This window comes from Pseudorasbora parva, chromosome 1 (assembly GCF_024679245.1).
Source record: "Pseudorasbora parva isolate DD20220531a chromosome 1, ASM2467924v1, whole genome shotgun sequence".
In the NCBI taxonomy this organism is placed as follows: Eukaryota; Metazoa; Chordata; class Actinopteri; order Cypriniformes; family Gobionidae; genus Pseudorasbora; species Pseudorasbora parva.
The window spans coordinates 48,620,394-48,644,862 of NC_090172.1; the positions used below are offsets into that span (position 1 = coordinate 48,620,394).

Genomic DNA, 24,469 nt, shown 5'->3' on the forward strand with positions numbered 1-24,469 from the left:
TATGCTATTGGTCTGAATAATTAAAGTGTTATGTTTAGTGTAGGGATGACAAAAGACTGACATTTCCCATTGGTTTGTATTGTTTCAAACCTGTGAAAACACTCAAAAAAAGAACAATATACAGGCAACAATATTTACAATGTTATATAGGAACAATATTTTAGAGCAAAACTAGAATAAATTGTAATGAAAATATCTGAACATTGTTTTTAGAAAATATCTTTTCCACACCTGGACCTGTAAAAGTCACCGCTGACCATAAACTCACGCTGCGGAATTTATTTATGCCAACTGCTCCTAGCCATTCGCCACAATTATTCTTAGCAATAAAGAAAAACATCAATACACAACAAAAAACCAAACAATTTCCTTGTTTTTTTTTATTATTCTTTGTACATTCTGCACATTCATAAAGAAAATAATCCAAAAAGAGAATCTTTTGCAATTTATCTTCAAAACTAAAACATTAAAATAATATTAAAAGGCCTCTTGCTATCTTCTCTACAAAGGTTAAATTTATACCGTGTCTGATTCACAGAGATGAACAGTACGCGACTTCATAAGACCAGGGAAAGGAGAACAGATGAAGGTGGAGATGAGAATCAAACAAATGAGTCTACAGTGTGGTTCATAACATTGGACATCAGTAGTTACTTTAATAAACTCAGATCTTGTGCCAGATCAGAGTCGACAGCAGGACTGGCTCTGTTAAACTCCCAATAGTGGCTGAAACATCTGGATGGGGGACTTTTTATTCCATCCATTTGGAAATATATTAATTGAATCTGGATACAGAATTTTAAACCCCATAATTATACAGATTTAACAACCTTCAAGCCTAAAGTGGCACTAGTTAAACTATAAATAAAAATACAAGCCAGGATTCCAGGGTGGAGAGAAAGAATATATGATTCATGTAGTCTCTTGACTTTGGTGTTAGTGAGCTTTAGAAAGCACACTGGTACAGACACACAGATACACAAGCCTAATTAGTTTTAAAAAATAAACAATATTTACCAGACCCTTCATTATTATTAGTCCTGATTCATTTGAGATTTTTGGGATAACCAAAAAATATTAATTTTCCACATAAAACAGTTGAGTGACTGAAGTGTTAAAGGGACAGTCCACTCAAAAAATGAAAAGTCTGTCATTTACTGACCATCATGTTCCAAACCTATAAGTGGAACAGAACAAGAAATAAGGAATATTTTGAAGAGTTTTTGTCCATACAATGAAAGTCCATGGGGTTGGTTCAAAGTTGTTTTTGACTTCATTGAATAGACAAAAACATTTTTCAAAATATCTTTTCTGCAAAGGAAAGTCGTAGTCTTGGAAGAATGTGAGTACATGACAAAACTTTCATTTTTGTCTGGACTATCTTTTTTAATGAGACCAGCATTTATCGTCCTTAGAGCAGTCATCATGCTGACGATTCTGATCTTACAAATCCTTCTCACACTCTTCCACTCGCTCAAACACTTTTACACTCAGTGGCGTCTGTCTCTGGAGGTGCTGCTACGGCTCTGTGAGCGTCTGCTGCCCCCTGCAGATTTGGAGTCGCTACCACGGCCTCTTTGGCCATCTCTCCTCTTTTCTGCCTCTCTGCCTCTTTCTCTCTCTCTTTCCTTGCCTCTGTCCCTCTCTCCCTCAGTTGAACGTCTCACAACACCTGCTCCAGCTACTGTGTTCCCTCCCTCTCGGTCACGGCCTTTTGCTTTCCCCCTCCAATCTTCTCTCTTTTTTTCCTCTTCCTCCTGGAGTTCCTTCATCCTCTTCTCTCGCTCCTTTTTGCGCTCAGCACGCTCCATGGCTCGCTGTGTCGCCTGGAAAAAAGTAAAGAATTAAATTAGCAAAGCTCTGTTTTAGTACTGTTTTGTTATTAAACAAAAATGTTTGTGAAATTTGTGGTCCATTTCCATTAAAGTGGCCTTTTACCAATAAAATGTTATACGTAATGAGATCACCCACAAAAGCAAATAATTAAATTATAAATTAAATATTATAAATTTTAGTGGTGTGACGATTAAATACATTTCATGATACTGAACTCACGATACGATACGTATCCCGATATTTTAAGCCAACAAAAGTGTTTTTTTATATTTAGGGGCCAAGCACCGAAGGTGCGGAGGCACCTATTGAAATCGTTAGTGTTCCTATTATTATTATTCTGCTTCTTCTTCTTCTTCTTCCGCCATAGGAGTCTCTGGCAGCCCATAGAACCGTATGGTAAAAAGTTGTGAAATTTGGCACACTCATAGAGGCCAGTCTGAGCTGTCACTATAGCAAATTTGGTGCCTCTAACTCAATCCCTCTAGCGCCACCACCTGTCCAAAGTTTCACTCATATTTATACTTATAACTTTTGACCCCTAAGGGCTAGAAACAAAATTCTTTTTTCATCGGATTCCTTGGCTCAAGCCGATTCGATTTCACCCTATGATGTCATTTTCCGGTATGCAAATTTTCCCGCCATTTTGAATTTTCTGAAAAACCTACTTTTTCGAACTCCTCCTAGGCCGTTGCTCCGATTTTCACGAAAATTGAAACAGATCATCTTCAGAGCATGTTGACAAAAAGTTATGGAATTCAAGTTGATTCGTCCAATCGTTTTCAATAAACGCACAAACAAATTTTACGTGGAGGTTGCAAAAACACACTAAAGGCTATATCTCCGCAACGCTTTATCGTATTCAAACCAACCTTGGTACATGTCATCACAAGCATGACTTGAAGCAACATGCAGCGTTTCGGCGCAGCGCCACCTACCTGTCCGGAGATACGAAAAATGCCTATTTTGGCTTATAACTTCTGAACCGTTTATCCAAAAATCATAAAATTGGTCTCATTAGATTCAGGGCGTCATGCCGAGTCGACTGATATCCAATTTTACCATGTCGGCCATTTTGGATGTCGGCCATTTTGAATTATGTGCAAAAATGCTGTATTTTATGAACACATGAACAGATTGTTATGAAACTTGGTATGGGTCATCACCACGATGCCCTGAAGTAGCCTGAGAAGTTTCGAAACAGCGCCACCTAGTGGAGAATTTTTTTTTTCAAACGCTTATAACTTTGGGTGTGGTTGACATATTTTGATGGGAGTGTGTTTTTTGGTCTCCTGAATCCTTGCCGACTCCAACGATACCAGACTTGCCAGGTTTCGGCATATGGTTTGCGCAGAGTTGTAATTTAGTGCTTAAAAAACATTTGCTGATATCTTCGAAACCGCTAGTCCGATCGAGACGAAACCAGCCTCAGAAGTTCGGAAACATAGGTCGATAGCTATACGCTAATGCCCAAATCTCAAAATATTGATAGTAAGGGGTAGTAAAATCCAATCAAAGTCAGGTGTCAGTCCTTTTTTACGTGTTTTTTCATATAAATGTCTATAACTCCAAAACAAAATGAGATATTTTCACCAAACTTGACACACATATGTATGGGCTCACTATGAGGACACATAAAAAAATTGGTGGGATTGTGCCTCTTGGTGGCGCTATAATAAAACAAAACATGAAATTCCCATTGACTTCAATGCAGTATTATGGTTTAAAATGCTAATGCTATAATTTACGAATGCATTAGCGTATCGTTACAAAACTCGGTATGTGTCTTCCGCTCCATGTCCTGAAGATACTCAAAAAGTTTCGGGGTAGCGCCACCTTGTGGTCAAAAGTTGTAATAAAATGTACAGAAATGCGAATAACTTTTGATTAAATTAACCCATTGTAATGAAACTGGTCATAATACAGTCAATGGCTCATGCCGAGAACATAGATACCAATTGTGCCATATTTTGCAAACCTATCTGTCCTCCGTCTTGTTATTTGTTAAAAACCTACTTTTTCAAACTCATCCTAGACCGTTTGTCCGATTTTCACCAAAATTGATCCGTATCGTCTTCAGACCATGCTGACAAATAGTTATGGATTTCGGATTGATAGACAAAACAGTTTTCATATACCACTGCAACAGAGTTGAGCCATGATGCAAAAATTACTCTTGAGGCTGTATCTCTGCAATGCTTTGACATATTGACACCAAACTTTGCATGTGTCATTGTCATCTCAATCTGACTAAACCACATCAGTTTCGTAACAGTGACACCTATTGGTCGAAAGTGATAAACCATTAAACCATTATTATTGACTGTATTTAAAATTTGACTGCTATTTTGCCTAAAATCAACTTAATAGGTCCTTAATGGCTCATTGTTGCAGTTGGCTTGAGACTTCCAGCCATGCTGGCATGTCTTGTCTTCTTCTTTGCGCTTGGCCCCGATAATGGCTGCTTGCAGCTATATTTTATTATTAAAATAATATTTGTATATTATTAGGACCCATACATTTTCCCCCATTGCATCATTATGCATTATATATTTAGTCTATAGGCTGTAATGTCACAAACTGTAAACTTTCCTTTTTCCCCTCACGCATTACTCGCGCTTCCAATACAGGCAGCATCTCTCCCAGTGCTCATGTCTCTGTCTTGTCTCTCCCGCTATGTTGCACTATATGCAAAACGTCTCTGTCTTGTCTCTTAACAAAAATGATACATATAAGAATAAACCATCCAAAATGCTTCGAACAATCATAATACTACTAAAGCTAATTGTGATCTGGTGATTTAAACGATGTTTGCGCTTTCACTAAGGAGTGCCGCTTTAAATTATGTTTTTGCTTTGACTTTGAGGAGCGCCATTCCGTCACTGCGTGCGCTTCAGATGATCAATGCAACCTATCCGAGCTCTAATCCCAAGAAAGCTTGTCAAAATGACCGCTCTCAAACTGTAAATGTTAACTCATCCAAGAATTTTAATTCTGCATTTACTCACTCGTGTTTTTTTTGCGCATGACACAATCATCTGAATGTCCGTGTTTACTACAGTATGTGCGTCGTTGTAAATCTGTTCATCATAAACCATCATTTGTCTCTTCAGAAGACTAGGATTCATATTAGACACTCAGTTATTTTTTACAATGCCTTTATAACTTTTTTAAAAATCTTTCAATTTGAGAGGAATAATGGACTTTAAATGGAGGGACAGAAATCTTCAACAACATCTCTCAATCTTCAAGAACAACATTTGTGTTTGGAAGTTAAACGAAAAACAACAAAAAAAATTACGTCAGAACAACTCCCCCAGAATTTAACTTGAGATACTACTACAAGGCAAAGGGTTATACACCCAAAAATGAAAATCGACATTTTGCCTTCATGTAGTTAAAAACCCACAATACCTTAATTTATCTTTAGAATACAAATATTTTTGAATTTTCATTTTTGGGGGAAATAGAAGATGGAGGGGGGGGTGTGTGAGTAGAGTATGTCATGCTGACCTGTTCATCTGTGAGAGGTAACCAGTATATACAGGGAGCTGCTTTAGTTTTGTGAAACAGGTCATCAAGAAGTTTTACAGGAGGCTCTTCTGGTTTATCTGGAAAATGGAGACCATGCCAAATCAAGTCAAAATGGGGGGGGAAATTAGATCAGCAAACTTTTTAGCAGATTTAGTTTCTCACCTTTCTTTTCTGCTTTCTTCTCTTTGCTCTTGCCCCTCTCTCTTCGTCTTCGGTCCCGCGATCGTGACCTTCTCGTTCTTTCGTTTCGGTCATCCTTCCCGAAATCCTTCACCTTATCCCGGTCCCACTCCCGCTCAGCACGAGTCCTCTCTCTCCTCTCCATTGCTCTCTCTCTCTCAGCCCACTGGTCTCTCACAGATGAAGCCCCTCCGTCTCGCTCTCTTTCTCGTTCCTTCTCTTTTTCATGGTTTGCAGGTGGGAGTGGAGGATGTGCGGCAGGGCGGCCTGAGGTTCCTGAGGCTTGAGGGTCATGACCTACACGGTCACTGGAAACAAGACCTTTATGGAAGTCCACCTGGAGACAGAAGAAATCACAAAAAGAAGCATAAAAAGTTTGATAAATAACATGAGAATTACTAAAACGATGACAAGAAAATGATGAAAGCAAAAAAAAGCAGGTAAAGCAAATTCTGACAAACTGTTCAGACCTCATCCTGCTCGCAAAAATCCACCCGTAGTACTTTGGGATTACTCCCAGGCCATTTCACACCATGCAGTGCTTCTCTGGTGGCCACTGCTTCCTCTATAGTGGAGTACTGAGAGAGAACATGACAGAGGGACGTTTAAAAGAAACACATACATACATATATACATATATATATATATATATATATATATATATATATATATATATATATATATACATACACACATATATATACACACACATATATATATATACACATACACACACATATATATATATATATATATATATATATATATATATATATATATATATATACACATACACACACATATATATATATATATATATATATATATATATATATATATATATATATATATATATATATATATATATATACATACTAAGGATAAAAAAACAAAACAATACAGAATAATAAAAAATAACACTACTGTTTAAAAGTTGTATATTAATAATAATCTTACTGTGACATAGCAGTGAGATTTGATCTTATCGATCCAGAAACCCTCCTCCACCACCGTACCGGTCCGATTTAACAACTCCTTCAGCTGCCCTAAGGTAAAAGGTCGCACCTAGAGAGAAACCGTTACGAGAAGGGGGTCAAAAGATCAGCAAAACTTTTAGCGTCTCCATAAAACAAATCTGACCTGCAAGTCATGCATGTTTCTCATAAGAGTAAAAGCTTTTAACAGTTCAGTAGCACTATTTGTACACTCTTAACAACTTAGACATCCCTATATTACAGCGAGACACTGAGCAACATCATCTAGTGCTTACCAGGTTGCATACGTGTATGATTTTGGAGGTTTTTCCACGAGGAGGAGACAGCTGGCGACCCGTCCTTATGGGGTCATCAATAGTTATGGACACGCCTGATTTCTGCTGACTGATGGAGCGCCGCACCAAAGAATCATTGGGAGTGACTGAGAGAGGAAAATGAAGAAAAAATATATACAGGTCTTTCTCAAAAAAATTAGCATGTGATAAAAGTTAATTATTTTCCATAATGTAATGATAAAAAATAAACTTTCATATATTTTAGATTCATTGCACAACTGAAATATTTCAGGTATTTTATTGTTTTAATACTGATGATTTTGGCATACAGCTCACGAAAACCCAAAATTCCTGTCTCAAAAAATTAGCATATCATGGAAAGGTTCTCTAAACGAGCTATTAACCTAATCATCTGAATCAACTAATTAACTCTAAACACCTGCAAAAGATTCCTGAGGCTTTTAAAAACTCCCAGTCTGGTTCATTACTCAAAACCGCAATCATGGGTCAGACTGCCAACCAGACCCTGTCCAGAAGGCCATCATTGACACCCTCAAGCGAGAGGGTAAGACACAGAAAAACATTTCTGAATGAATAGGCTGTTCCCAGAGTGCTGTATCAAGGCACCTCAGTGGGAAGTGTGTGGGAAGGAAAAAGTGTGGCAACAAATGCTGCACAACGAGAAGAGGTGACCGGACCCTGAGGAAGATTGTGGAGACGGACCGATTCCAGACCTTGGGGGACCTGCGGAAGCAGTGGACTGAGTCTGGAGTAGAAACATCCAGAGCCACCGTGCACAGGCGTGTGCAGGAAATGGGCTACAGGTGCCGCATTCCCCAGGTCAAGCCACTTTTGGGCTACAGAGAAGCAGCACTGGACTGTTGCTCAGTGGTCCAAAGTACTTTTTTCAGATAAAAGCAAATTTTGCATGTGATTCGGAAATCAAGGTGCCAGAGTCTGGAGGAAGACTGGGAGAAGGAAATGCCAAAATGCCTGAAGTCCAGTGTCAAGTACCCACAGTCAGTGATGGTCTGGGGTGCCATGTCAGCTGCTGGTGTTGGTCCACTGTGTTTTATCAAGGGCAGGGTCAATGCAGCTAGCTATCAGGAGGTTTTGGAGCACTTCATGCTTCCATCTGCTGAAAAGCTTCATGGAGATGAAGATTTCATTTTTCAGCACGACCTGGCAGCAGTGCCAAAACCACTGGTAAATGGTTTACTGACCATGGTTTTACTGTGCTCAATTGGCCTGCCAACACTCCTGACCTGAACCCCATAGAGAATCTGTGGGATATTGTGAAGAGAAAGTTGAGAGACGCAAGACCCAACACTCTGGATGAGCTTAAGGCCGCTATCGAAGCATCCTGGGCCTCCATAACACCTCAGCAGCGCCACAGGCTGATCGCCTCCATGCCACGCCGCACTGAAGCAGTCATTTTTGCAAAATGATTCCCGACCAAGTATTGAGTGCATAACTGAACATAATTATTTGAAGGTTGACTTTTTTTTGTAATAAAAACACTTTTCTTTTATTGGTCGGATGAAATATGCAAATTTTTTGAGATGGGAATTTTGGGTTTTCATAAGCTGTATGCCAAAATCATCAGTAATAAAAGACCTGAAATATTTCAGTTGGTGTGCAATGAATCTAAAATAAAAGAAAGTTTAATTTTTATCATTACATTATGGAAAATATTGAACTTTTATCACATGCTAATTTTTTGAGAAGGACCTGTATAATCTTGCTTGTTTAAAAATAGGGAATTTCTTAAAGTATGCCAAGTGGGAATAAAACTAGTAAATCAAGGAATTACCTTTCTTGGAATCACCCTCGTGTGTTTCTATGCTAGCATCAGGGGAGCTCTCCTGTGTCCTATGCATTTCCTTCTCTCCTCCGGTCCATTTCGGCTCTTCATCATAATCCTCCATTTCTTTCTGCCCATTCGCATGTCCATCAGATGGAACAATCTAAACCAAATTTAAAAAAAAAAAAAAATTCACTGAAAGGCAGGGACGATGACAAAATGCTTTCCTATGAAAAGATCCACTCCTAAATCAATGTCACTTAACTTTTTCAACATTAGTTGTCACTAATAGTACTAATACGAGTTTTGTCAGCTACTTGTCACAAGCCTGTACTCACCTGTGTCACTGTGCGTCTGATCTTGAGGCCCTGATCTTCCTCTGGCTCCTCTCGCTCACGAGGCCCGGATGAGTCCTCATCCACAGAGAGACGCCCCTCATCTGGGTGTAGTTCGACCACTGCCTCCTGTAGAGGCTTGATGTCTGGAATCAGTGTCTGTAAAATGACAATTTCCACATAAAAATTATTTTAAAATATAAAATACATTTATGCAGTACTATTAAAAAACGATTCAATTAAATTCTGTCCAAACTATACGTCTATATATTTAAGCTTGAAATAACTCAACATTGACCCTATAACATTGAATTTATTTAAGCAGCAAGACTGTCAAAATCAGGTAGTGATTCATCACGTATCTGCTGAGGTAATGTGGGAGTGGTCTTGGATGAGTTACCTTGAGCGATTCAGTAGTGATACTGATTGATGGCTTTTTGGCAGTGACTGCTGTACTAGACCCCCACCTTCTCTTCCTGCTGGCTCCGCCCACAGGCTCTGACTCAGATGATGCAATCTCTGTTTTACCTAGTGCCAAGAAAATTAATCACAAAACTGTACAAGATCCAGCCATAAATGACTGGTTAAGAAGCACAGCGAAGCATATAATTCCTAATTGACTATGTAATCATTTATTCACTGGAATAGTACTTATTTACATTTATTCATTTTGCAAGCGCTTTTATCCAAATTGACTTACAAATTAGCTAAACTTTAGTTTCTTTAACCATGTTATAGCAGGTTTTAAATTTAATAAACAGAAGTTAAATGAACATTTACCAATGTAATTATGGCAATTTGGCAATCAATTCAGTTATTTGAACATGGAAATGCATCTCAGATAAAAAGAACTTTGCTGCACAACAAATGGAACAGGGTTTATTTCAACAGTATGCGAATCACGATGTTGTAAAGAACAGTGGAAGCTACATGATGTGATAGATGCATTTTGGTGCACTCGTCTAGCCGGAGTTGTTTTGAAAACTGTGCTTGTTGAGGACAGTATCTCAACCCCTGTTACTGGTTAAGGTTCAAGATCAGCAAGTTTCCACAGGCAGTGCAGTTACTTTTCTTTGGAGAAAACACAGAACGGGCTGCAGCAACCAAGGGATAAGAGATTATTTTTTAAGACACTTACTGCTTAGGGAGATCTTTCGGGCAGCAAACGATTTTGCAGTGGAGCTCTGAAATGAAACAGAAAGGAGGAGAAACAAGATCCCAGTGGATGTGTGGAGGAAGAGACAGACAACAGACAAGAGAGACATTGGGAAAAGGAGGGGAATGAAAGAAAGGAGAGGGGGAAGAACAGATGCACAGCTATCAGTTACACCAATAATGTACAGTTGCTTTGAGAATCCCACCATTATAATAAACTGTTTCTGGATTTTAAAGTCCCTTAAATTGCTATAGCTTTAGTTTTTACTTTAACATAACTTCAGCTAACACATGCTTGATTAAATTTCCCTTCTTTCCCATATGGGCTGTAAAATACAGGATTACTAACACCCTCTATAACCTCATCGTTAACAAAGCAATAAACCTTCTTTCCATTTTAAGTTATTTATAAACAAATACATCTTGGGAAAAAGGGTTTTCCTGGTACCATTGACACCTGATTCCTCTCTGGCTTGACTATGGCCCAACCGCACAGCAGTGTGCACTGTATCTAGGCAACAAAGGTCCAATCAGAGGAGGCTGAGGAGTGAGGGCGAGATACGATCACAATTGAGTGTGCTGATTGGCCGGCTGACAGGAACTGCACTTTTTATTTCAATGACTGTTTTTTGCTCTTGTGGTGGAAATTGTGATTCAAATGGTCTTTAAAAGTCATTGAATTTTTTGTTGAGTGTTCAGGAAGCAACGGAAATCTGGCAAAAAACTCCCGGCGTCCTCACTGGCTGTGATGATAGCATCCTCATTACACACCAATGAGAATCATGATGTTTGACAAGCCAAAATTCTGGTAACAATCTGTCTCAGCATTTTATCATCGGCATAAACTGAAAGTCCTTTGTACACTTGTGTGTCTCAAAAACAACTGTGACACATTGGTAAATATGGTTTCCTTTTTCAGCATTTTGCAAAGGGTATCATGCTGTCCACAAGTTCATATGAGGATTTTCTAGGAAGAATGTTTTTATCAGACTGGCATAAAGTTCTCTGAAATATCCCAGCAAGTCCAGTTTCATTGGTTAATCCTTTTTTTTTAAGTGCTGCATGGCTGTTGACAAACTGATGAGACCCAAAAGCGACAGGAAAAAGAGTTGGTAGTAAATCCAGTGGTAAGCCCATAAACTTCATTTCATTATCTCAGACTGCTTGACTCTCTGAGATCAGTCCATAAGCATGTGAGAAACAGCAGCTGTTTGTGTAATGAGTCTGTGCAATGAGTCTATGCAGATATCAGTTCATTCAAGCCCTGAAGTGTGGGCAAAAACGGAAGGAGGCGTCAAGAGAGTTTCCATCTTGCTGACAGAAGTCCATCTGATGTTTGTGTTTGGTTAGCATACACACTTTGAAAAATGTCTTTGTTGGTGAGCAGCCTTCATTCTTTTCCACAAATATGACTGACGCCTCCCCATCTCACCAGCGATTATGGCTTTTCTTAAGCAGTTCCATCAGGAGGCCACATCAGCTTTGCATGTTGAGTCAGTGGCCATTGATCCGGCAGGTTCCATCAGGCTAAGTGTGCAGTGGCGACTCTGGGGGCCTAGCTCAGGTACAGCCGAGACGCTTGGGCATAGCGGGGCAGGTGATGGAGGTGGTAGAGGAGAAGAGGTGGTGGCAGTATGCAGGTACCAGTATGAGCAATGGAAGAGGGGAGGGCACCTTCACAACAAAGCAATCAATGGGATTTTAAACCACAAAACAGTCATACTACCAGATCCAGAGACAAAAAGAGAAAGGGAAAAAGAACAAAAGACAGAGTGGCAGAGAAAGAAATAGCAGGAAAATAGGGAAGAGAGAAGACAGAGAGAGCCTACATCTCTAACTACATGTCGCCAGGGTCTATCATTTGCTCGCTACAACTCAAATACACACTGTGCACTAATATAGACACTTATGCCACAACATATAAAAAAGGCATTGTTTAAGTTAATTTAGTGATGCAACCTTTCAAAAGAGGGTTATCAGACAGAGCTTGCAAAAAGCATATCTAAACCTCTCTAAAGCACCACTGCAAAAAATTATGATGTTAAGATAAGTAAAAAAAAAAATAGTTGACTGTAAATCAACAAGCTGGTCGACGCCGACTGACAACTAGTTGACCACTCTAACCCATCTCAACATGTTTTAAGCTGCAAAAGATTTACATTTAATAAAAAAATAAGCTGCATATTTAAATTTAGCACTGATTCATCCCCTTAAACACGCAATGACCTCAACTGTTTCTAATTTCGCACATTATTAGCCATCCACATCCCCCACACATTGCTACAGCTGCTGTACAAATGGTAACAGTAGTCAATCCTGAACTGAATCTGAAGAAAGATGACAATTTGAGATCACATTGGCTCCAAAAGGTTCAGCTACAACTGCCTCACAAACTTCTGTTATCCCTTTCGTCATATTTCAGGGTTATAGTTTCCTCTGGGTCTTTGTTCTGTGGGCCTTCTTACCTCCTCGGGATGGGAGTCGCTTGATTCTGCCCCCTGGTGGTCAGATGGTTGAATAGCACTCTCTGAATGCACGCGGCCCTCCAGCTCCATAGCAACTTGGCCTGCAGGCTCAGAGAGAGCCTCCTGCTTTACCTCCCTAGAGAAACAGTCAGTGAACAAGAGAAAAAGAGAGACAGAAAGAGAGTAAGGGGTAAGGTGGCTGAGGCTGCTTGATCTGGGTCACACCACCTATAAATAACTGCCTAGCTGATTGACTCTCACTGCCAGCATCACACACATACATAAACAAGATATCTTACAACCAGTCAGAAAACTTGCAAAAATTACGAGGGAAAAACAATACAACATTTCCATATTGCCAAGGCCAGTATACAAAAATACACAAATGAAATTGGTACCAATTATGAGTTCTCTGCACTAACGAATTGTTGTAAAGCTAGAAAGGAAAGAAACTGCAAATAGATAAATTAAAGGGAATATAAATGTAAGTATACTTGATGTAACAAGTGCAGCGGTAAGTCTGAGGGAAAAAGATTCATGATACCACTAGTATGCAATACAAAACAGTCATATCATCAGTACATTTATATCCATGTAATTGATGCATTGAAACAGTAATGCTAAGCATACACAGTCCACTCCCCTTTTTTTTTAGTTCTAATAAAAATAAGCTGCTTGAGGTTACAGATATGCTGTTTTGTGGCCGATGAACTTTCCACCAAACAAGTGTGCATTTACCCATGACTTTATCAAAGTCATTACGGTTCATCAGTTTCCACATAAATATTAACCTGTTAATTGTCCCTGGCCCACCAGTGGGCCCATTTACCATTGCATGTTTATAACAATTACATCCTATAGTTGTTCCGATCTAATGTTGACAAACTATACATAATTCGAAAGCTTACAAACTCAAGATTCATTTTGAAATTGGACCTTGCTTTACCATGAAAACGGTGCTCTAAATTAGTCTAGCGGGATCCTCCCCAAGTGGCGTCGTCATGCTTCATATTTATTTAACTACTTTATAAAAAAAACCTTTTCTAATCTTGACAAAATGTCGGAAGAGTCTCACAGTTCTATATCTGCAAACTGTTTTGTGATATCTGGAGAAAAATATATACATTTGACACAGGAAACTGCATTTAAAAAATATATATGGAATTTCAACAACACCCGGTGTCTATTTGTGGTACAATGCCTAAACAAAATCTCATGGGAACATCAATTTTTGTTTTATCAACTTCAAATTTGAAACACAAAATTGATTAGACACATGTCTTTGATTTGATAGTAATTTTAGAGTACAAATTATTTTGTAACTTTAAAAAAAACTGTATATATATATATATATATATCTAGTACAATATGATTTAACTTGAGCAATACTCTGCTGACTCTCTTAAAATGAGACCAAACTTATGTCTATATTGCAAAGCAATAAAAAATAAAAAAAGCAATTTTAGTTCCTTCTGAATGTGCCAGCTCAGTAATTATTACAGACAATGTCAGTAAAGATTATGCTGACTTATCTTCTGTAAAATGGTCCGGAAAAATTTACCTCAGATAATGCTTATCCCATGTAAACAGACCTGCTGCAAACATGTACAGTAGTTTTCCCAGATTTTTCCAAATATAGAGGTGATTGATTTCTGCTTACCATTCAGATAAAAAAAAGAAAAAAAGTCAAAAGCACTTGTAAGAGGCATGGCATTGTTTTTGTTTTTTTGTTTAGGTTAGTGCCTAATTACCAACAGAATCCAATTAATAAATTGTTCGACCGGACCTTAGATTGTTTGTTTGTGCACTTGATATAAAAAACAACAACAACTTTAATACACACAAACACAGAGGCACCAGTGGTTACCCCTCCCACTTCTGCTAGTTCTACTGAGATTTATTATCCTGTGCAAACATAATATTACGGACATCGTGTGGTAAAATTACATTACTCCATTAACCCTTGTAAAACGAACCCCCTCCGAATAGGGCTATTAATAATAATAAGAATATGTGCATATTAGCCTTGGTGTCTCAATAGCATTTTAAAATCTTACCGGCCTCAAACTTTTGAACAGTAGTGTACTTTTAATGTCACTCATTAGCAGCCATCAGCTCTGACAAAAAATTAAACCCTTTACACAAAATACAACCGTGTTCAGAATTGTCTAGATCTTGTATGCAACACTTTGATATAACAAATTTAAACCATGGCAAAGAAAGTACTGCCAGGGGAACAGATTAACCGGCTCCTGACATTCCCATACCTACAGGGGATTCAATCGCAGTCATTGTTCTATAGATACCCAAGCCGCCTCTCTCACACATAAACACACACCTGTGCAGCAAACCTTGGCACCGTGGTCTCCAGAGACAGCCCTGATGCCATTTGCTCTGAGGAGGGGAAACCTGCCTCTGGGTTCTCTGAGCACAAGCCTTTTCCTTTGTATTAAAGCAGTCAACACATGCTGAGGGGAAGGGGGACGGGTAGCTAGATCCCCCGTAGACAAAAAAGCTAAGCGCTTAGAATACTTAGCATTTACACATGAATGCAAAGCTGGCAAGCACCAAGAGGAAAACCTGAAAGACTGCCTCAAACGGAGCTACAGTGGCCCCAGAGTTCATTTTCTGTGCAGTAAGAAACTTAGTAACAGTTAACAAGTTATAATCTATTCAGACTAACTTATGTAATATTCATATACAAATTGACATTTTGGAGTTTGATTTCTAAAGCTCAAAACACATTTTGAAACAAAATAATGTGATTTTCCATCACTGATGTCACTGCTCACTAGGGTGCATCCCCTTCACCTTCTGAGGACTTTCAATACCTAGCACATGAACACAATGCTTAGGGTTTAATTTGCTTCAAACTAAACAGTTAAAACAATACACAGATCTATGTGATGATAGTTGGATCACTTAACTTTATCTCAGGATCATTCTTTGGGTTTCCTTACCACACTATCAAGTACCGAGTAACACTTAAACTATACCTAATTACATAAATAAATATGCTGTTAACTGGACTTCAGTGAAATGCAAGCTGAGCTAACATTGTTTTATTCTTAACATGAGATGCTGCAATCCTTTTCATACAGGACATCGTGGATACGGGTATCTTCATTATTAATTAAACACTACATGCATCTCTCGTGATTAAAAATGCCAGAGAATTGCTCACATCCTTAAAGAATCCAAGTGCCTGAACAAGAACCCCTTCCCCCAACATCTTATGGAAAACGCCTTCGTTTAAAACCCCAATGAGATACCCATGTAACGTAAGCATTCTGGGCATCATATGAAGCATCCAATTCAATTCGATCATTATGACGTCAAAAATGCTGTCTAGGTAGGCAGCTCACTTGGTTTTAAAACACAGCCAAGCCCTCTGCGATTTCGAGACAGCACCTACGATAAAAACGATGTTTCGTTTCAAAATTAAATATAGATAGTACCGATACCACCACACAAATTCAATCGCTCGATCATTTATATTACACATAATATAAATGTCTATCACCTCAACGATTTGCCAACCTAGCGCCGTAGGGTATTTCTAGAAACCACCTCTCCCTCTCTCGTCTCAACCCTTACCCGTTTTTGTTGCCGTCCGACAGCATAATGTCAGGCTGTAATCGGAACCGCGACGACCGATTCAATACCGGTTCTGCCGGTCACGGATGCGTAGGTAGAAATGCGAGAAGCGGACGCGCTGCAAAGCTGCGTTTTTTTCCCTCTCTTGTGCAATGCGTCGGTATAGTCACGGCGGCGCTCACAGAGCAGCCATATTGAGCAGCGCTGGGGGAAGTGTGAGAAGTACAAGCAGGACCCCTCCTCCAAGGCCACGCCGGTTGATAGGCTGTCACATAGAACGCCTGATTAAAAAATACAATCACTCTATCATTTCATATAGAAAGTGTCAAATTACCTATTGCATGAAAGAGCTTTAAAATTCATTTCTTTGGATAAGACTGTATAGTACGTTTATAACCAATGAACGTCATAAACAAATATGTTGAGAACCCTTAAAGGGATAGTTTGTACACATACACACTAAAAAAATCTGTCAACCATGTGGTTCAAAACCTGACTTGCTTTCTTCTGCAGAGCTGAAAAGATGACATTTCGAGGAATGCTGGCAACCAGCCCATCAGACAATGGATACATACTGTCAATACATACAAGACAAAAATACATAGCTATTTCTTCTTTAATGTTCCACAGAAGAATGAAAATCATACAGGTTTTAACCACATGAGTGGGAGAAAAATTAGAGATTTTTATCCATTTTAAGATTTATGAAGTTTGCATAAATTTTAAATTAGTTGTTATCAGATTTTTCATCTATAAAGAGAATTCAGTTAAACTAATAATACATGAAGTTGAGCACTTTCTGCTTTATTTTAACCAAAATGATCCAAGAGTATATAAAAAGGTTGATGCCTGCTTGGCTAGAAAAAGATGCAAAACTACTTCTATAGGTTGTTGGGGCAAGCATATTGGGTACAAATATTTATAACTTTTATAACTGAGATAAATTAGGAAGATATTTAAGTAAATAATGCAAATTTGTCCAACAACATCAAAGAGTTAAGCAGTGTTAAATGGAAGAACTGGACAAATTTCCTCCACACTGAGGAACTGCAGGACTGATCCACACTGGAAACGTGTGGTTGCCATTCTGCTGCTAAAAAGGAGGTTACACCAGATAGTGACAGCAAAATTTCACATACTCTTTCACTCTCAGATCATTTGGCTTAAAGCACAATACACTGTTGATTTGCACCTATTTGTTTTTTATCAGGGTTTTTTAAAATGTATTTATAGTACTTTAAATCAAACTTTCTTTCGTCACTGTAGAACTCTTGTAATACAACCCACAGGACCATAAAATGTTTCTAGTATATATACACAATGAGAAGTTTATTAGGATGTGGTGGGCTTTATTTAATTTATATTTCTAATTATTTGTCAGAATTTATGATTTTAGACATTTTTACAAACGTGTGCACAACAATAACCATACGTGAATATTTACTTAAAATCTCAGCTCTCCTTACTGCATCATTAAAATGACCCAACGCATTACCCAATATAGCATAGCATTAAAAGGGTTGTTCAGCTAAAAATGAAAAATCTATCTTCATTCCATCCCAAACCTTTAAGAAGATATTTTTAATGAAATCAGAATGATTTCTGTCCCTCCATTGACACACAATGCCACTTTGACAAAGAGTTGCATTGCGTTGCACAACAAAGTTTGTAAAACTGATCCATATGATGGAGTGGTTTATTAAAACATTTCTGAAGAGACAATCACTTTTTATGATGAACAGATTTAATTTAGGCTTTTATTCACATATAAATATTCAACAATGCACATCAGATATCATAAACAGAGGCTGAGATGTGAAAAACCAATGAGGTTTATTCTCTTATGTTACACAGCATTTTTAAAATTCAATAAGATTTGTTCTTACCTGTTAAGCAGGTTCGGTTGAACTTCTGTTCATATTTGCTGATTAATGTTTATATTTGAATAAAAGCCTAAATTAATTTGGTTCATTATATAAAGCGGTCAAATCTCTCAGGAAATTTGGACCGCTCAATTCTAATGATAGTTTTATGATCTCTTTATAAACATTTTGAAGTGATAATGTGGTAGTTGTGTAGACTGTCAATGGAGGAACAGAATTCACTCAGATTTAATTTAAAATATCTTTATTTGTGTTTCAAAAGTAACCAAAAGTCTTACGGATTTGGAACGATGGTGAGTAATTGATGAAATATTTTTTGGTGAATGAACTCTTTAATTCCACTACCTGTCATTAAGAAGAAAAAAAAGACCCAAGATGGACTCCCATCTGTTTGATGTCCTGTTGGGAAAGAACTGAAGGAGAGCAAATGGGTATTCTCACTAAACTATGCATGACAACAGACGGCAGAGTTTGAGCTCATGCATTTCTGAGCTCACACATGCTGGGTGGTCATGCAATTGAGACAAATTTATCTGATTCCAAAGATGGCAAAGTGGAGACAATGATTTTGAAATTCAATGATATGTGAAAGGCAGTAAGAAAAACTTGAAATTCCAGTTATGTGAGCAATACAATAAAATAACAAAAACATTACATAGAGATTAAATATGTAGAGCATACCTATAAAAACATTCTTTATAAAGCATTTAGCTGGTTTTGCATGATCATGGGAAGCATGGAGTCATTTAAAATTACATTCTGTAAGTACTTCAACAAAGAGATACAACATGAACAAAAAGACTAAAAAATAAATTATACTGTGTAAGAATGCATTGTAATGGTTTATTTTATTGTAGTTTAAAGCTCCTTAATAAATATAAATGTTTGCATTGTTTTTTTACCTGTATAATGCAATGTAGTGTATCTATGAAATACCTTGCTGACCTGGAAGACTGAGCCTTCTTTTCTTCAACATCTGCTCTTCTGTTCTCCTTCTCCTTCTAGTTTGAGTAAAGAAAGACAATTTCGTCAAAGATAATTATTTACAGTTAATTTATTCCAACATTTACTTATTTATTGTTTGTTTGAACAAATCTCCCTTGTGTTTGTCCTCAGATCACACTACGAGTGTGAGAAGTTGAGCTGAACTCATGTACACCCAGAGAGACTCAGTCAGACTGGTGCATCAGTATTAGCATGGCAGGTTCATCATCAGAACACACCAAAGGCAGAATTAACATCCATAGGTCTGATGTGTGAATTGGCCAAGTACTCACCTTCTTTTGGCTGGGTGGGCTGGATTTTTCCTGTGAAGGAGAGCTTGAAGAACGCGTGGATGATTCTGAATCTGTGTCAGATGATGATGATGACTGACTTGATGCTGATGAACGCCGTACAGGAGATTTTTCTCTCAGTGAACTTTCTCTTGTTTTATCTATTTTTTCTTTAGTAGCATGTGGCGATTTTAGGCCATTTTTACTTTCTTCTGCTGGTTTAGGTGACTGCTCAGGTGCCTCTTTCTCCAGAACCTTTACTTCTTTGTCCTCCTTGTGTTTTGATTCAGCCTTTGCTGTAGAGGCCTCTGTCTCCATAACAACATCTTCAGAGCACTTCAGCCCTGAGGTGAGGACTGACACCTGCTTAGGTTTGGAGGGTGAATTTAGTGACTCGGGTGGTGGGACCTCTGAGAAAATTTGTTTTCTCCTGGATGGGAACGGTGCAGAGGTCTCATCTACTTTCTCATTTTCTTTCTCCTCAACTCTCTCTTTCTCCAATTCAGAATCTTGTTGAGCAGGGGCCATTGTGGGTACTGACACGGACACCTCTGACACGTGAAGCGTCTGAGCTGAGTTTTGCACTGCAGGTTCACTATCATCCTGCTCTTCAACTTCCATCTCTCCTTCTCCCTCCATCCCTGCCTTCTGTGCATTAAACACACCCTCTGACTCCATTTTTTGGACCAGCAGGCTAAGGGGACCAGGTCTCCGTGTGGATGGAGGTTCTGGGCTGCTGGATCTAGAACTGGAGCTGGACTCCTGTCTTTTGAGGGATGGAGGAGAAACCATGCCTGCCCCGGGAGCAGCATCTTCTGCCATGCCGGCTGGCTCATCTTGGTCATGTGGGCTCTGTTTGGGAGTATCAGGCAGAGGGAAAGAGAGCTCTGGAGGTGGTGATGGGGGAGGAGTAGGTTGACGGAGCTGCAGAGGTGGCTGGTGGACTGGTTGAGGCTGCGGAGGGATGTGTTGTGGGGGCTGAAGCTTTCGACGGGATCGTTGGGGGACTGCAGTTGGTGGAACATGTACTGGAGGAGCCCGGACATCCTTTTTCCCATGTGAAGAAGGTCCCCATTCATCATCGTCATCACTGTTGTCATCATCGTCATCCTCGTCGTCATCATTGCTATCAACTTGTGAACAAGCTGCAGCGGCTGCAGAACGGCTGAGCTGCAACACTGAATGGGCAGGACCCGCTTCAACCGGCGCCGTTCCCTCTCTCTCTTGGGAACGGGGCATCATGAATGGTAGGCCTTGACGCTCTGGTTGCCCAACCACGCGCACAGACAAGGAGGCAACTGCTCGTGGAGGGGAAGGTGTTGCAACCTCCTCATGGCCGGGGAGGAACGAAGGATGCCAGATCCTCCCAGCTTTAGTGTCAGGTGATTCTTGAGACATAGGAACAGGACCTGTATCCAACCTGTGTGATCCCATTAACCCAGGGTCCTGCGGCAACCCTCCTCCGCCTCCCTGGTTTACAGACAGATGAGAGTGTACGATGTGATGCTGGAAAACATTTTAAATGAAAGCACAAATTGGAATTATTTATGCAATAATAATAATGTAATCTAAAAAACAGAATGTTCGCTTGGCAGTAAATTAAATCTGCCTACTATTTCCTCAGAGCACACTGCAAGTGTGAGAAGTTCAGCTGAACTCACTTACACCCAGAGTCAAACTCTGGTGTATCAGTATTAGCATGGCAGGCTCATCATTGGAATCACAACATGAGTATATTATTTATAATATACTCATTTATTTGACAAAAAAATACAATGCCACATATTGGTGTTCACAGTAATACTAGTACAAATTAAAATAACAGTTTTCCATTTTATTTTTATATTAAAATTAAATGTATTACTGTGATGGTCAAAATGCATTTACAACATGATGCATATTTTTCAGGATTCTTTGCTGAATAGGATGTTTAAAGAGCCCAGCATTTATTTACAATAGAAATAATTTCTACATTTCAACATTTTATCAATTTGATGCATACTTGCTGAATAAAACTACAAAAAGTATTCACTTCTTAAGCATACACAAAACGGTTGTGTATAAATTGAATAAAGTGATAATGAAAGATGAGTTAGTAAAAAAAAAAGCATGAATTGCACTATAGCAGTAAAATAATGATTTAATTCAAACATGCCTTTTGACACTGTAACTAAAATACTCCAGATATAACCAGAATTGAATCAATAGCTTACGAATCAAAAAATATAAAAATCTGAGCCAGTATTTGGCCCTGGTAAATTATGACAAAAAAAATATTTTGTGTCTTTGCTGATCAAATAAATCTGATAGCAGGCTCAAATTTACTACACCACATAAAAGTTTACTTTGTGCAAACATTTAAGGCAGTTTTGCTCAAAAAAATATGTTCTTTACCTTCTCTGGCAGAAATGAAGTGCCACCCTTGGTCGACAACATGTGGTCATCGTCCTCAGGGCCAGCAGGACTCCGTCTCTCTGAAAGCAGCATATTGCAAAGGTTGTGAATTTAGCATTTAAAAGGAGAAAATATGTATGTTACAATCAGAGTGTGAAAATAAAAATGAGAGTATAAGCTCTCGTGAAAGTCCCTATGAAAGTCTCTATGAAGTGCATAGCAACAATGCACAGGTGAAGAAATGTAATATAAGCAAACAAAGAGTATGACTGTTTAATGGCACTGAAAACCACCTAGTATTTCCTCAGAGCACACTGCAAGTGTGAGAAGTCAAGTTAACTCACGTACACCCAGACAAACACTGGTGCATCAGTATTAGCATGGCAGGCTCATCACTGGAAGCACTAAATGAGCGTATGAGGCTTTAAACATTATGTCACTATGTTGAAAATGCCCACACAGATGGTACAGTCAAGTCAGTGTTATAACCTGTGTGTATATGTACTTGTGGGTCTGCTTACCATCTGCCTCAGTGGCCTCCCGGGCTTCTCTCTCCAGTCTTTGTCGGAGGAGCTCCTGCTGTTTTGCCAGGTACTGCTTTATAAAGCTGTTCTGACTCATCTCCTCTCCAATCTGAAATGCATACAGAGAAAGCTCATTTCAATCAAGTTCATCTCATTTACAACTGCTGGAGCCAATAAGCACAACAAACTTCTAGTTCTAGTAAGCATGTAATACAAATTTAATACATGACATATTAATGTGGGTAAAATCATTTATCTGATGCTCTGTTGGCAGTTTCACTAATTACACAAATAATTTTTTTTATTACTCAACATACATTTTAAAGTGGCAGTTTTTTTAATGCATCTGGCTTTTATTTTACATAAAGTATGATATATATAGTGAAATATGTATATATATATATATATATATATATATATATATATATATATATATATATATATATATATATATATTGCTTGATTTAAACCTGTAAATGTTCCTCGATTATATTATTTAATTATATTATATTAATAATAGTATCTTCTTTTTCTTTCGGCTGTTCCCTTCAGGCGTCGCCACGGCAAATCATCTGCCTCCATCTAGTCCTATCGTCTGTATCCTCTTCTCTTAGACCGACTACCTTCATGTCTTCCTTCACTACATCCATAAACCTCCTCCTGCCTGGCAGCTCTAACCTCAACATCCTTTTACCAATATATTCACTCTCCCTCCTCTGAACATGTACTCATAACAGTATAAAATGTATTAACATTTACTTTATAAAAATCATTAAATAGTTTACTATAAAAAGACAAATGTAAACAAAACTAATTAAAAAAGTACGAACTATCAGAGAAGTGGTATGTAGTATATTGCTTTTAACAAATATTTGTGCATGCTGATAATTTAGACCTAAACCGACCAATAATACAAATGAAAACAAAAAAAGTAAAAATATCTTACCTGAGAGTTGGGCTGAAGACCAATTTGATGGGTTGATGTTCGTTGGAGATTCTCCAACATAAGAGCCTTAATAAACACAGCAGAATATGCACATTTAGAAAACAGTTAACGTTATAAAAAAAAATCCAGGCACACCACATCCAATAAACAAACGAACTGTTTTTATATTGCAAACGCTGTTTAGGTTCTTAAATCTGACCACCCGTGCTGTATGAGATACAAACCTATTTAATGCAGTGCTCATATAAAGAAAAAGTCCGAAAGGTCCCATAAATATCTCACTTACCCGACCTGCACATGATCGATTGCGACTGGACACAAATGAGTTTACTAGTGTCGCCGAATGAAGTGTTTATATCAGAAGTGGGGGTGGCATAAGCCTTTCAAATTATTCACTACATTAGCACATACTTAGCAGATGACTCCGTTAATCTGACAGTTTACCGGTCGTTAACGCTAATTGTCTATGTAAATTCGCGGCTGAAAGAAAGAAAACATCTCTCACGTTAATGCGATTTTCAGTGAAAGAGGTGCGAAATATTCCGACATCTGAAATCCCGCAGAATTTAAACCCAAATGAGTGTGATTTACATACATAGAACTAGCCATGGAAATCACCCGAACTGAATTGATGAGCGTGTTTAACAAGTTTGTTTTCACCTAGTAACTAGAAACAAATGGCTATTTCTACCATGTTTATAAATGTTGTGCAAGTGTCCACACGCATCCATCACATGAGACTGACAAGCGCGCGGCCCCAACTACAAACATACGACGCGCGGGCACGATGTCAACTCAGACCTCGGCTTGTCATGACCCAGACTATGTAGAAAACATGCGTATTACTGTATAATTTAAATTACGCGCTATAACTGCAAAATTATTTAAAACAAACGCCATGCAAAGCGGTAAACGACCCAAACTCCATATGCACTCGACAAACATTCCCGCTCACTAAGCACCGATACTTGGCCTGCCTGTCGAGTCTCGTCTTCAGCTCAACTTGACAGCAAGCGCACGGTATTTAAAGCCCGCCCTTTGACCAAACTCACCCCTTTCAGCCTTTTAATAAGTGCATTTTTCTGTCCACTTTTGGCGAGTCCCCTTTGCTCCAGGGCGGCCTTTAAATCCGCCACACGAAGCGACTGAAGCGGTTTGCCGTCTAACGTAACATCCTCGCATTCCGCCATTTTGCTTCACCCGAGCGCTCGAACTTCTGGGGCCGTGCACGAGCGCACTTGCGCGTCACCGCTCGCTGATCTCCGGAAGACACAG

The 24,469-nt window shown here is 38.7% G+C and overlaps 1 protein-coding gene and 3 non-coding genes across 6 annotated transcripts; all 4 read right to left on the reverse strand.

Annotated features, from left to right (window-relative positions):
• Positions 1–359: 359 nt before the first annotated feature.
• Positions 360–24,419, reverse strand: acin1b (apoptotic chromatin condensation inducer 1b). Of its 3 annotated transcripts, none has more exons than XM_067444166.1 (17): positions 24,247–24,419; positions 23,195–23,260; positions 22,246–22,357; positions 21,725–21,804; positions 19,334–20,836; positions 19,002–19,057; positions 12,577–12,712; positions 10,095–10,140; positions 9,357–9,484; positions 8,960–9,115; positions 8,631–8,784; positions 6,818–6,963; positions 6,505–6,612; positions 6,018–6,125; positions 5,530–5,884; positions 5,347–5,444; positions 360–1,826 (listed from the first exon to the last, which is right to left on the reverse strand). In XM_067444166.1, exons 1-17 carry the CDS (start codon positions 24,382–24,384, stop codon positions 1,491–1,493), a joined length of 3,726 nt encoding a protein of 1,241 aa, XP_067300267.1. In that variant the 5' UTR covers positions 24,385–24,419; the 3' UTR covers positions 360–1,490. The 3 variants fall into 3 exon arrangements, with proteins under 3 accessions (XP_067300267.1, XP_067300276.1, XP_067300256.1); XM_067444175.1 differs by having other exon boundaries at positions 18,993–19,057; positions 19,334–20,800; positions 24,247–24,418; XM_067444155.1 differs by having other exon boundaries at positions 18,993–19,057; positions 24,247–24,418.
• On the reverse strand, positions 19,164–19,274 carry LOC137089031 (small nucleolar RNA U6-53/MBII-28). The gene has a single exon (XR_010907631.1). It is a non-coding gene; the product is annotated as a small nucleolar RNA U6-53/MBII-28 (small nucleolar RNA).
• On the reverse strand, positions 20,946–21,050 carry LOC137089017 (small nucleolar RNA U6-53/MBII-28). The gene has a single exon (XR_010907628.1). It is a non-coding gene; the product is annotated as a small nucleolar RNA U6-53/MBII-28 (small nucleolar RNA).
• Positions 22,024–22,125, reverse strand: LOC137089025 (small nucleolar RNA U6-53/MBII-28). The gene has a single exon (XR_010907630.1). It is a non-coding gene; the product is annotated as a small nucleolar RNA U6-53/MBII-28 (small nucleolar RNA).
• Positions 24,420–24,469: the final 50 nt, after the last annotated feature.

Excerpts from the sequence above, each read along its gene's own strand:
- acin1b (XM_067444155.1), bottom strand. The coding sequence starts at position 24,384 with ATGGCGGAATGCGAGGATGTTACGTTAGACGGCAAACCGCTTCAGTCG. Across the intron at positions 10,141-12,576 it reads GCGACTCCCATCCCGAGGAG|AGCTCCACTGCAAAATCGTT; the intron begins GTAAGAAGGCCC and ends GTTTCATTTCAG. Across the intron at positions 5,445-5,529 it reads GAAGAAAGCAGAAAAGAAAG|ATAAACCAGAAGAGCCTCCT; the intron begins GTGAGAAACTAA and ends TCCATTTTCCAG.